The 13,561-nt window shown below is 41.9% G+C and overlaps 1 protein-coding gene across 1 annotated transcript in view; it reads left to right on the plus strand.

Moving 5' to 3' along the window:
• Positions 1-13,561, plus strand: part of AGAP2 (ArfGAP with GTPase domain, ankyrin repeat and PH domain 2) — a 366,570-nt gene that overhangs the window by 224,985 nt on the left and 128,024 nt on the right. The window contains exons 2-3 of the mRNA XM_040425945.1: positions 8,190-8,248; positions 12,790-12,877. Of these exons, the coding sequence (XP_040281879.1) occupies positions 8,190-8,248; positions 12,790-12,877 (147 nt within the window). The remainder of the gene's footprint in view (positions 1-8,189; positions 8,249-12,789; positions 12,878-13,561) is intronic.

Below are 13,561 nucleotides of genomic sequence, written 5' to 3' on the forward strand. Positions count from 1 at the left end.
TTTTTAGTAAGCCATGTGATATAAAAAAGCATGAAGGAATACAAGGAAGGCAAAAAAAAGTCTTCTGGCAGTATTAAAAATTCTGTAGAAACCATAGGTTTTTGTTAAAACCAAACAGCCTATTGATAGCTCTGTTATTACATAACTATGATTGTTTGAAACATGTAGGATGATAAGAGGGCCTGAGGTCGTACGTATGGAGTATTCTCATGGAAAACCTTGCAAGGTTGGGGATTTGATAAGATATTCTAAAAATTCCTGAGTAGTCATGCCTTTGAAGTTGCTGAAAAGCTGATTCCTTGTTGTTTGTAGGTATTTTTAGGACAATTACTGTCACATATTAAAATTCTGTCCTAGTTATCAGGGCTAGAATTGTATATCGCCAACACATCTCAAAGGAACCTCAGCTCCAAAAGAAAAAAACTAAAGCCATAATATTCCTTTAAAAATATCATTTTTATTTAGTATCTCTTAAAACACAATCAATAACAATGGGATCCACCAGTATGTCTGGATGTTTGGGTGCTTCATAAATTACAATTCATAATAAACCCCTTAAAATACAGTCTGGCAGAATAAGACATTTATGGGTAAACATGGGTAAGCAGCAATTGGACGTAAACAGTCACATAGTAGAAAAACAAGTACTATGCCCGTCCATACCTGAACCTTATGTTTAATCATATTTTATTAATCTTTTCAAAAGGTCAAAGTGTACAATAAAGCAGAGGAACACCTTTGAATTAAGCGCTCTGCATCAATCTGTAGATACTTCCAAATCCATGAAATTACAGTACAACGTACCAAATTGGATAATATAGAATAACATGTTTTAACAAATCACAATGTAATCCGGTGAACCAGTTTGTCTTCAAATCATTTGCATGGATTGAAGAATAAAAGAAAGAATAGAGAATGAAGCAAAAAAGTAGGAAGGAAGAAGGGAAGAGAAAAAAAAAAGGAGGGGGGGGGGGGCGGAGGCAGGGTAGAGGGGGGGGGGGGGGTGAACAGGTGGATCTCTATTACGTGGAGCAAATTACAGTAAGGTAGCTTCAGCTCAACTTGGAACATATTATAGAGCCAAAAGAGAGAGGAAGTCAGGAGACTCTAATGCTTCTGTCCAGCAGGCCCATATCTTGTAGTATTTAGTAGACAGGTCAGAGGCTTTGGCTGAGATCTCCTCCATCCTAGCTATCTGTTGCATTTCCTGGAACCATTCCCTCATGGTGGGCACATGTGTCGAACGCCAGTATCTAGGAATCACTGTTCTAGCGGCCGTGATAAAGAATCTCAGCAGGCACCCTTTTTGAGATGAAATAGAACCCGGAAGGATGGAGAGGAGCGCTATTTGAGGGGAGTTATCAACTGTTTTTCGTGAGATTTTGTTAAAAGCTCTAAATACAGAGTCCCAAAAGGGTTTAATTAAGTCGCACCCCCACCAAACGTGAAGCATTGTACCTCTTTCCCTACAGCAGCACAAGCAAAGCTCTGATACTGAAGGGAGGATTCTATGTAGTCTCACTGGGTATTTGTACCAACGGGATAGGATCTTATAGTTTTATTCTTGGGCAGCACAAGCCATAGAAAGCTTATGAAAGCATAGAAATGCTTTTTGAAGATCAGCTTTTTCAATGATATTGCCTAGTTCTGATTCCCAACCAATGATAAAATTAGGACTGTCCTTGTGAGAACCTGTTAGAAGAATCTGACAGCTTTTTAAACTCGGTTAGTGTGGCTCCGAAAGAACACTGCGCTCCCCTGGACAAGACGAAGGATTTAATTTGTTCATATTCTAACCAAGAGATCTGTGTATCGGGAAATTTAGTGGAGATTGAGGAGAGAGACGGAAATGTGTTACCTAACATAAGGTGGTGAAAGCAAGGGTCGTCTGCGGCCTTCATGCCTAGAAATGAATCCCTTTCCATGCCTGCAGGAAATGATGGATTATGGAGAATGGGGGTGAGCGGGCTGAGTCTTCTAATACCCACTCCCTTCTGAGTTAATGAATCCCATATTTTAAGTGTTTGTTGTAGTAAAGCGTGATGACTAGATAGCCGTGGATGGTCCTCAGGTGAAAACCACGGAATGTGTTTGACAGGAAGAGAGCACAAAGTTTGCTCCAAACCCACCCATTGTTTCGTGTGTTCGTTGTGTTGCCAATCTAGTACTCTGGTAAGGGCTGCTGCCGTATGATATAACTTTAGGTCCGGTAAACCTACACCCCCTTGTGACTTAGATCTGACCAATGTGGAATAACCTATCCGCGATCTACCCTGTCCCCATATGAAACGGGAGAATGCCGTTTTCACTTTCCGAAAAAAGGTGGATGGTGGTGAAAGGGGGATTGCTTGGAAGATATACAGAAATCTGGGCAGGGTGTCCATTTTCAGGGCATTGATTCGCCCAAACCACGATAACTCCTTTTTATTAAAAGCTGCAAGGTCTTTCAATGTCCTATCTAACAAGGGAAGATAGTTTAGCTTAAATATATGTTTACTATCAGCTGGTATGTAAACGCCTAAGTATTTAAGGGCAGAAGGTTGATGTTTGAATTTAAATGATGACAAAAGACTGGCAAAATCATTTTGGGGGACAGTTACGTTAAGAATTTCAGATTTTGTGTAGTTGAATTTGAAGTTACTTAAATGGCCGAACTGTTCGAATTCTTTTAAGATTGAGGGAATGGAAATATGCGGCTGAGTGATATACAGTAGAAGTTCATCAGCGTATAATGCCGTCTTATACTGTTTACTTTTAATTGTAAGGCCGTGAATGGATGGATTTTTACAGAGGGCTATGGCCAAGTGTTCCATTACCAAGACATATAGAAGTGGGGAAAGGGGGCAACCCTGTCTAGTCCCATTCCGAATTGGTATGGGTGGAGACAGAAGCCCATTAATTCTCACTTTGGCTGTGGGGTCTGAGTATAAAGCACGAATACCATTTAAAAACTTGGGGCCAATCCCAATTTGCTGTAGCGTAGAGTCAAGGAAGGACCAATGAACCCTATCAAAAGCCTTCTCCGCATCAATTGAGAGCAGGCAAAGAGGGGGAGTGTTATTTCTTGCTATATCTGTGAGGATTAGGGTTTTAATCGTGTTATCTCTCGCTTCTCTCCAGCGGACAAACCCAACTTGGTCTGTATGTATAATATCTGGGATTATTGGAGCTAATCTATCTGCAAGTATTTTAGAGTACAATTTGATGTCTATATTGATCAGTGATATTGCCCGGAAATTAGAAGAAAAGGAATGATCTTTCCCCGGCTTGGGTAGTACGCTGATATGAGCTTCTAGTGATTGTTTAGTGAATAGAGATTCTGGACCAATACTATTAAAAAGCTTCGCAAGGAAGGGGGCCAAGAGGTCATTGAATTGTTTATAAAAAGCAGTTGTAAAGCCGTCTGGACCTGGGCATTTCCCTGCGGGAGAATTCTTAATAATATTCTTGACATATCCCTCAGTGATGTCAGAATCCAGTCGCTCTCTGTCCGCTACAGATATTGTGGGCAAAGCTGTTTCAGAAATGTATTTTTCAATCCGCTTCCCCAATGAGGTTGATGACATGTCTGAGAATTGGCCTTTGAGATTATATAAACTAGAGTAATATCCTCTGAATACTTCTAAAATGTCTGTTGGATTGTGTGTATTAATGCCACTCTAATTTTTAATGTATGGGATAAAAGTTTGTGGACCCCTGGGGTGTAATAAGCGTGCTAAGGGCCTACCACATTTATTTGAGAATTCATAAAAGAGCCTTTTCTCACATTCGCGATATTTCCTGAATTGCTGATCTATTAGAGTTTTAATGGAGTTCCTGACCTTGAGCAATTCAACATGCGTAATGGTGGAAAGTGTCCGTTTATGCAATGTTTCTAGGTCATGAGCTTGGGTCAGTAACTTAGTGAGTGTCAAAGCTTTTTCTCTATTCAATCTGGAACCGTGTTTTATGAATATACCTCTAAGAACGCATTTCAATGCCTCCCATTGGATTGGGAGGGGGGTATGGTCGGAGGAGTGTATTTGTAAAAATTCATTGGTGACATTTCGTACGTCTGCCATGCAAGCCACATCCTTCAGAAGATTATTATTTAATCTCCAGTGCCATGGTTTAGCCGTCGTATTGGGCAACTCAATTGAAAAGTATATGGGTGCATGATCAGAGAATAAAATGTCCCCGATGAAGGCCTTGGGGTCCCAAGCCAATATATGGTGACTAACAAGGAAGAGATCAATACGGCTGTATGATTGGTGAGGGGGTGAAAAGAAGGTGTAATCCCTACCTTGTGGGTGTAGGATCCTCCAGACATCAATGAGTTGGAGGGAGTGAAAGCGGGTAAGGATCGTAATTGTCGACAGGGGGCAGTGTTCCGGCCCGCCGAGGAGTCCAATGCTGAGTTCAGAGTGAAGTTAAAATCTCCACCGATAATCACCTGACCATTCATCAAATCTTCTAGTTGGCTCAAAAAACATCTGCAGGTAGAAAGCTGTTTTACGTTAGGTAGATACCAGTTTACTATCGTGAATAGGGTTGAGTTGATCTTCAGTTTTCTAAAGATATAACGCCCCTCTCCATCCATTCTAACATCTACAATAGTACCCTGAAGGGATCTATGTAGTGCCACAGAGACCCCTCTGGATCGTGAATCTGGGCTTGGGTTATGATACCAGTGAGAGAAATATCTATTCCTAAGCGTCGGCACATGTCCCACCCTAAAGTGAGTCTCCTGTAAAAGCAAAATATTAACCTTTTGTTTGTGCATGTGATAAAGGGACCTGAGATCGTTTTTGTGGGGTACTAAATCCCCGGACATTCAAGGACGAAACTTTAAAAGTGCTCATCCTTAAGGGAGGTGGATAGGAAAGGAGAGTAGGAATGCAAGTGGGAGGTATATAAAAGGAGAAAATAAAATAAAATAAAAAGGAGGAGGGGGAGGGGGGGAAGTAAGTAAAAGTAAGAAGAATTAGAGATATAGCCTATTGAAGAGACAATAGGTAATAGGAGTACCAAGTCACTTTTGTGAGACGGTGCTCCAGCTGGGGAGAGAGAAAAAAAAATTCACACAACTAATAATTGTATGAGTCCCTGTGGGAAGCAAGTTTTCGACAGAGAAGCCGCTTCCACCCCCAACTCCACAGGAGACCTCAAGAAGACTGATTCTGTTCTAAATTGAGCGTCACAGAAATCAAAATGAAGACAAGAAGAACATGCTGAACCGTTACTAGAACCCTTCAAAAATGTGACCCTATCAAGCTTCAAAGGGCCGACTATCCTTAACATATCACCACCCGGATATCCCCATGTCGGGGGAGGAGAACCATGCGAAAGGTACTATTGTAAATTTACTATGTATAGACTCAGAGCTCGCACAAATCTTCTCCAGCCCCGCCAGGGCAACCCGCTGAAGAAACATATAAGAACTGCTAAGACCAAAACTGTAAACATGAGAGATAAGGGGAACCTCCCCATAAGGCATATCATTGTGAGGAGCAATACTGATTCCACGGTGCCCCACCATCCCCGGACCGGGCCCTAAAGCCCATCCATAGAAGATGGGTCAGTGCGGAATCTATGTACATAGGAACTGAAACAATTGCTACCCAATAAAACATGGATAATATCATTAAACACATCTCATGGTATACATCTCATGGTATAATGGATGCAGATTAGAGGGCAACGCATCAGCCCCAATTCCAAGTATGGAGGGTTTAGTGGAGATACTACCCTATGTAGACCTCAATGAGCCCAGGGCTTTGCATCATTAAGCAATGTCTGCTCCAGCCTGAGAGTCCCTCGGACCTTGACTTCTAATGTTGTGATGAGGGTTACGACGTGGAGTTTTAGGTTCCCTTTGTGGTCTAGGTGGTAAGTCCATCCTGGCATTGTCCGGTAGGTAGGGAAGGCCAATCGGTGATCTTTACTGATAGAATACCCACTGCGGGAGAAAAAGACGATACGTCTCTAGGATGGGAGAGAGATATCATTCGTCCATTAAGTCGGACCTGTAGGCGAAATGGGAATCCCCAGGTGTAATCTATATTGTGCTGTTGCAAAACAGAAAGTAGAGGGCGCAGGGCCTTTCTTTTCAGCAAAGTGCGGCGTGAGAGGTCTGACAAAATCTGTATCGGGGTACCATTGTATTGCACTTGGCCTGCCTCTCTTGCCTTTTGCATGATGTCTGCCTTCTGCTTGTAATGATGTACACGGCAGATAACATCTCTGACCCTCTCGGAGTCGGTAGGCCTGGGACCTAGGGCACGGTGAGCTCTGTCCAGCTCCAGAGGGGCATCAAGAGGGGATCCCAATATATTGTTAAAAATGCATTGAAGTGTGCCGTCTAGATCTTTAGGTGTCACCGTTTCAGGGAGGCCCCTTATTCTGATGTTGTTTCGCCTACCTCTATTTTCCGCATCATCTATCACATCTGCTAAGTATTGCAATTGAAAGGAGTGAGATTCCAAGATGGCCTCCTGAGAGTCCTGCTTGGCACTAACAGTTGCCACAGATTGCTCCACTTCTGTGACCCTCTCCCCTATCGAAAGCAGTTCATGCTTGATGGTATTCATTTCTGCCCTATAGACCCTTTCCAGCCTGGCAATATAAGATTCCATATCAGACTTAGTGGGCATTGATGAAATTTGTTTGCGGAGGTCTCTTATTTCAGAGGTAGAGGTTGCCTCAGGTTGGGTAGAGAGGCTGCGTGTTATCGCCACAGAGAAGCCCATATCAGGGGTAGCTGGAGCAGCGAGTGGTGTGACAGAAGGTACCAGCGGTACATCTGATAGGCCCAGTGGAGGAAACTCCTGTTCCCATTCACTCCACTCTCCGGCGGAGATGGCGTTTTCCCACCCTTCTACACTGGGAGGACACGGAGGTGGTGAGTATGTCTCAGCCTGTGTCTCCCTTCCCGGTACCTCACTCGTGTTCCATCGCGACTGCTCCTGCTACGTCGTTCGGAATGTCCTCTCTGGACTGTGGAGAGGGCTCGTCATCCTCTAACATCGCCCGTGTCGGCCATTTTGGTGTCGCATGTGAGGAACGCTGTTCTCCTGCGGAGAAAAACTTCTCTATGCCCTGGGAGGAGGGAGTGGATTCCGGCTGGCTAAGGGTAGCCTGAGGTGGTTTCTTCTTTTTGATGACCTATTTGGGGATGGCCTCGATCTCTGTGCATTTGATTATGGTCTCCTAGAAGAGTGGAGGGCAAGAGCTGAAACGAAGTGCGTCTTACTCCTCCATTGCCAAGCCACGCCCCCCATACCTGAACCTTATAACACTTGAAATAACTTCTGAGACGCAAATAAACCTGCTCATGTTGTAAACCACGCAAGATTGAATGGATCCAGGGATCGCTCCGTTTATTGCTAGATTTCCTTCGTGCTGGCAGCTCAGGGCGCGTGTCCTTTATAAGGGGGCTTTTACTTTATGCTACAGCTCTCTCCTTGTAACTGCCACAGCTTCTAACAGTAGCTACGGCTGGTGGCAGTTGAAGGATGGAACTGAGCATGTGTGACCACCTTAGTCAGTGGAAGTGCACTTTACTATACAGGGTAAACACCTGGGGGTACAATTTTAATGATTTAAAGAGAATATTTCACAATTGGAACATTTTTGTAACTGAAATTAACTTACAAAAGTAACTAATTTTAAGGTTGAATTGCAGTATATTAAAATAACATTTAATGGTGGCACAAACACTACCAATGTAATCTCCAAACCTCAATTGTTACTTTGGGGGGAAGACAGTTGTATATATTGGTCAGTATTTTGCATTAGTATTTGTATAAAGTATCATATGTCCCAATAACTACAACATGTCAATCAGAGCATAGGCTCCAGCAATAGAGGCCCAATCCATTTTTTGAGGAGAGGTGGCAGCTTATTGGAATAGGGTATTTCAGTGTAGAGAAACCACTCACACATGGCCAGTTCTACACAGAGTTTGGGGGCTAAGTTCCTGTGGTTTCATGAAAACAGTTGAGCGTCCTAGCTGCCGGATCACTACTGATCGCCATTTGATGCTTATCAGATTGACATACCACCACATCTGCATATCTGTATATCTAACTTTCTAGAGATTATACTTAAGTCATAGTAGATGTCATGATATGAAGGTACCATAAGCCGTTACTGTGTGTATACTACAATATGAAATCACAAAATGTTAACAATTTTTTTTTTATTTGCAGAATGTGTTATGAACAGTCAAGAATGGACTCTTAGTCGCACTACACCTGAAATACGAGTGGTGAGTCATTTATGTGTTCATTCCACTTAAAGCACCATGTTCTGAATTTTCTCACTATTTGATGAAAGTCTGAGCGAGATTGAAGGGGTTATCCAGGCTTTTAATATTGATGACCTATCCTCAGGATAGGTCATCAATATCAGATCGGCGGGGGTTCGACGCCCGGTACCCCCGCTGATCAGCTGTTTGAAGAGGAAGCTTTCGCCGTGCCAGCGCTGCCTCCTCTTCACTGTTTACCTTCTCGCCGTCGCCTCTGCAGCGGTGAGCAGGTGTAATTACACCTAACTGTCCCTTTCATTTCAATGGGACGGATCATTCCCATACACTTGTATAGGAGCGATCCGGCTCATTAAAATTAATGCCTCCTCTTCAAACAGCTGATCAGCGGGGGTGCCGAGTGTCGGACCCCCACGATCTGATATTGATGACCTATCGTGAGGAGAACCCCTTTAAACAGAGTATCCAATATATACCATGTTCTAGATGGTGTGGTTACAGAAGAAAGTTTGCGAAGCTCTCATATGCAATGCAATCAGAAAGTCTTCAGAGCTTTTCACTTTATTCAATTTTTGTAAAGTTGCGGCCTTGTGCTAAAATAAAATAAAAAATACTCAGCATTCTGCACCCCATAGTGATAAAGTGAAAACAGAATATTCTAAATATTTGTTAATTTATTGAAAAAAATAAAAATTAAATCTTGCATTGACATAAGTATTCAGACCCTTTGGCATCAATTATAGCTTCCAGTTTTCTTGGGTATGACGCAACAAGGTTTGCACAACCAGATGTGGGGATTTTCTACCATTCTTCTCTGCAGAACCTCTCAAGCTTCATCAGGTTGGATGGGGACTGTTGGTGGACAGCCATTTTTAGGTTTCTCCAGAGATGTTTTATTGGGTTGAAGTCAGGGCTCCTGCTGGGCCACTCAAGAACATTCACAGTCCCTAAGCCACTCCTGTGTTGTATTGGCTGTGGGCTTAGGGCCATTGTCTTGTTGGAAGGGACAGTGGGCCCAGTCTGAGGTCCAAAGCATGGATTGGGATTTCATTAAGGAGTAACTAAACTTTTTTTAAAACTTTATTTAAAAATGTTGGAACTGTATTTTTGTAATATATTTTTATTAATGTATTTTGCTTTTTAATAGAGAAATAGCCATCTGAACTTGTCTTCTCCCAACCACTACATTTTTACACTGCTGACATGCCAGCGGTGTATGTGTGTACGGATTCCACTGCAGAGTGGAATGGGGCAGCAGCGAGTGCTGTTTATGAATCGCTGCTCCTACCTGTGCCTCTTGATCTTAGCTAAATCCTGGCACAGCACTTAATGATGCGCTATGCCAGGATTTAGCTGAGCCCACTCCATGCACTTAAAGGCTCAGACCAGCAGCACATTGTAAGAGAAGAGCTTTCAAGTGAGTGGGGCGAGCTCAAACAGGAGCTCAGCTAAATCCTGCCATAGTGCATCGGTAAGTGTCATGCCAGAATTTAGCTAAGATCAGGGGGTACAGGCAGGAGCAGCGATCCGTACACAGAGCTCGCTGCCGCCCCATTCCACAGTACAGTGGAATCTGTATACACCTACACAGCCGACATGTCATCGCTGTGTTTGTTTTGTGCCGGTGACTTACTGGGCTTCGCATCACTATACTAAGCCCAGAAGTGAGCCCAGTGACATCACCAACACACATGGGTGGTCTATAGCGCTGCTTGAGGCTGTTTTGGAGGTGGTTGCCATGCTAAATTGCATAGTACCCGCCTCCAACTCCAGATTGGTGGAGTTCTGCAGTGATGGTTGACTTTCTGAAAGTTTCTCCCATTTGCACACAGGATCTTTGGAGCTTAGCCAGAGTTTTCAATCTGTTCTTGGTCACCTCTCTTAACAAGGTCCTTTTCCCTTGATTAATTTTTTTTTGCAGGGCAGCTAGCTCTAGCAAGAGTACTAGTTGTTCTAAGCTTTTTACATTTAAGAATTCTGAAGGCCACAGTGCCCTTGGGAACTTTCAGTGCAGCAGAAATAGTTTTTCCCCTTCTCCAGACCTGTACCTCCAAACAATCCTGTCTATGAGCTCTAAAGGTAGTTCTTTCCTCCCCATGGCTTGATGTTTGCTCTGATATATATTGCCAGCTGTAAGACCTTATATAGACAGGGGTGTATCTTTCCAAATCAAGTCCAATCAACTGAATTTCCCATAGGTAGACTCCAACCAAGGTGTAGAAACATCTCAAAGATGATTAAGAAAAAAGTGAGCCCCGAGAGCTGACATTTTAAGTGTTATAGCAATGGGTCTGAATACTTATGTATATGTGAAATTTTAGTTTTTCCTTTTTAATACATTGGCAAACATTTATCTTTGTCATTATGGGTATTGAGTGCAGATTGATGGGGGAAATGTGAATTTTTTTATTTTATTTTAGCACAAGGCCGAAACATAACCAAATGTGAAAAAAGTGAAATGGTCTGAAGACTTTCCGAATGCATTGTACATTAAGGAATCATGCACATGGTCATATTATAACTTCATACAACCTGTGAGTTGTACAGAGTCCTAATCAAATGCCCATACAAGTGTATGGAGGCATACTATACCTCTGTATTTCTCCATTTGAATTCAGAGGTTTTTTGTTGGGTTTCCGCCAAATCTGAGAGAAAACAAAACTGTGCTTTACTGGGTACCATTTTTTGGAACTTTTGCACTTCTTTTAGAACAGGCTTGTCTGTGTCCAGTGACTCCTTACACAGTGCACTGTGTTGCCATCTCTAAGAGCCACATATATTAGTAAAATGGGGTTTTCTGAACCGTGTGGCACTTGATGAAATGAAGAGGTGGCCATGCGACTTCCTTCATTGTAGCTTATTAGAGTGTTCAAACACCTAGGTGCTCTTCAACAACTACAATGGAGAGCGACACACTGGAATGCAAACTCGGGAGAACAGGACCCTAATTTCCACATAGGTAGGAGTCCTGGAGGTAGAACTGGCACCTATTAGACATTTATAACATATAATGTATGCCTTAAATGATACATGGCCCTCAGATCAGAAAAAGTAGCACATCCCTGCTCTGGATGATAATTACTCCATAGTTCGGTGCTGTGCAGAATGCCACATGGCTGTTCTCAATAGCGCCATAGTACAGAGATACAACATTCTGCTTACTGTTTAACTATGTGCCTTAGGCCAAATGTGGTGTTGCGTTCATACCTCTTATAGGCCTGAAGGTATGGTTGTTCTCCAGCCTTACAGCATCAGTTATTGTGAATATTATATTGAAAATGTATCTTTAGCCCAGACAAAATAATTAGGTTCATAGTTCCTGCATACTATATAAAATATACACATTCTTCAGATCTTGGCCAGGTCACAGGACTGCAATTATTTGTAGTTATCCTTACACAGATCCTTCTAAAATTATGTTCTGCTGCCTGATCACAAGCAATGTTACTAATTGACATAATCTACCAAAATAATATTCAGAGTCAGACATAAAGACTTGAAACCAAAAGACAATAACAACCATTAATTGTGATATGCCTAATTCTGTCTGCACACAGTGACGGTCCTGAATACTTTTTTCCCAAAAAGACCTTTTCATCCAAGGTTTGTTATACAATTAATGTTAATATGATTTTCATCTACTGTATATGTAAAAAAAAAACAATTTACAGAATTTCATAATGAAACATTGTAGAACTAAGATTAAGTCAAGGAGACGTCTAGGGCCACATGGAGCTAATGCCCGATTTAAAACCCCAAATACCTGGTTATAGGATTGTGAAAGGGTAATTATACACTTGTGCAAAAACACTGATGATGAGATCATAACCAGTTGCTTCTTAAGTATTGTATTTCTATGTGATGATTATGGATTATTAGAACATGGTGGCTATGAGATAATGTGAGGAAGAATCAGATGATTAAATTACATTCAATTGTAGAGATAGTACACTTATGGTGAAAGCTTACACCTTAAGGGTATGTAGGCCAAACCCACTGATTTTGGCAGGACCAGCTAACCATCTAATGTATATGGGGGCCTCTCGACTTTCTACTAATGGCAGATGTTGGAGGAGATAATTGGACATGTTGGATTTCTAAAGGCTCAATAGTTTAGTTCTCAGGCAGATAATTAGCGGTTAGAGGTGTCTGGCAGAGGCTTCCTTTCCTCTTTGTACAGATGCATGAGTAGAGCATGCATGCATAGGAGATTGGAAATGACAACTGTCTTAAGTGTATGGCAGGCTTAACACCTGATTTGGAAGAGCAATATCTCCTAGAACTTCATTTAAAGAAGATCCTTAAACCAACCACTTTCTATATGGGTCAAAAAATGACCATATATGAAACTTTGTACGCTGGGTAAAAAGCCTCAATGAAGTACTAAAGAGTCTTCAGGAAGTACCTCCATCTTCTATAATATTCATTAAAATATGGTTGATTTTACCAGGCTCACTTTAGATGGTCAGTCTTAAACAATCATACCAACATTCATTCTGTCATAAGCTTTGTCTTTAATACCATACTTTTTTTCTCCCCTATAGGGTGTTGTGGGTAACATTAAAAGTGGTAAATCAGCCCTTGTACACCGATTTGTTACAGGATCCTACCTGGCAATAGAAGCACCAGAAAGTAAGTTGTACTTACTCTGTATACCTTTAGTATAGCTACTGTACATATATATTTATATTCAGGCTACTGAACCTGATTGACATTTTGTGTCAAAGCCTCAGACTTTTGGTCAAAGAACTATAGATCCATAGAAGCTGCAAATTTGTATTGTACAATTAGTGTAATAGACGGTAGCCTGAAGCATACAGTAGGTATTCCCTTTAGATACAAAAGCTAGAAATATTGTGTCTTGAAGGTCAAGCAGACTGTGCACTGGAATAAGGGTAAATGAATAGGGAAGTCTTTTATTATGTGTTTGTATGAGGTGTTTTAGTATGGAAGCCATAATGTAAACCTCATTGTGGCCTGTGGATTCATACTGTACCTATGTATACCTCCAGTTTCATACAGAGGCATTCTCATATCTGCTGTATTCCTTATGACATACTCCGTTAGATGCACAAACATTGCCAACTGCTCTATGTACATAGAGCCATAGGGACTCATACCGCCATATAAGTCTGCATATGGCTCTGTGGTATATGCATGATACGCCATTGCTGTGTGCCATGAGTGTGCCAACATTTACTGCTTTTCAATTCTCTTATCACTTTTCAAAAGTGTTGAGAAAAGGGACAGGGCTTAGCAGGAGGGTTGCGGCCCAACAGACTGTCTATCATTTACATGGGATGCCGCTCATAGATT

The sequence above is a fragment of the Bufo bufo genome, chromosome 3 (assembly GCF_905171765.1).
Source record: "Bufo bufo chromosome 3, aBufBuf1.1, whole genome shotgun sequence".
Lineage (NCBI taxonomy): Eukaryota > Metazoa > Chordata > Amphibia > Anura > Bufonidae > Bufo > Bufo bufo.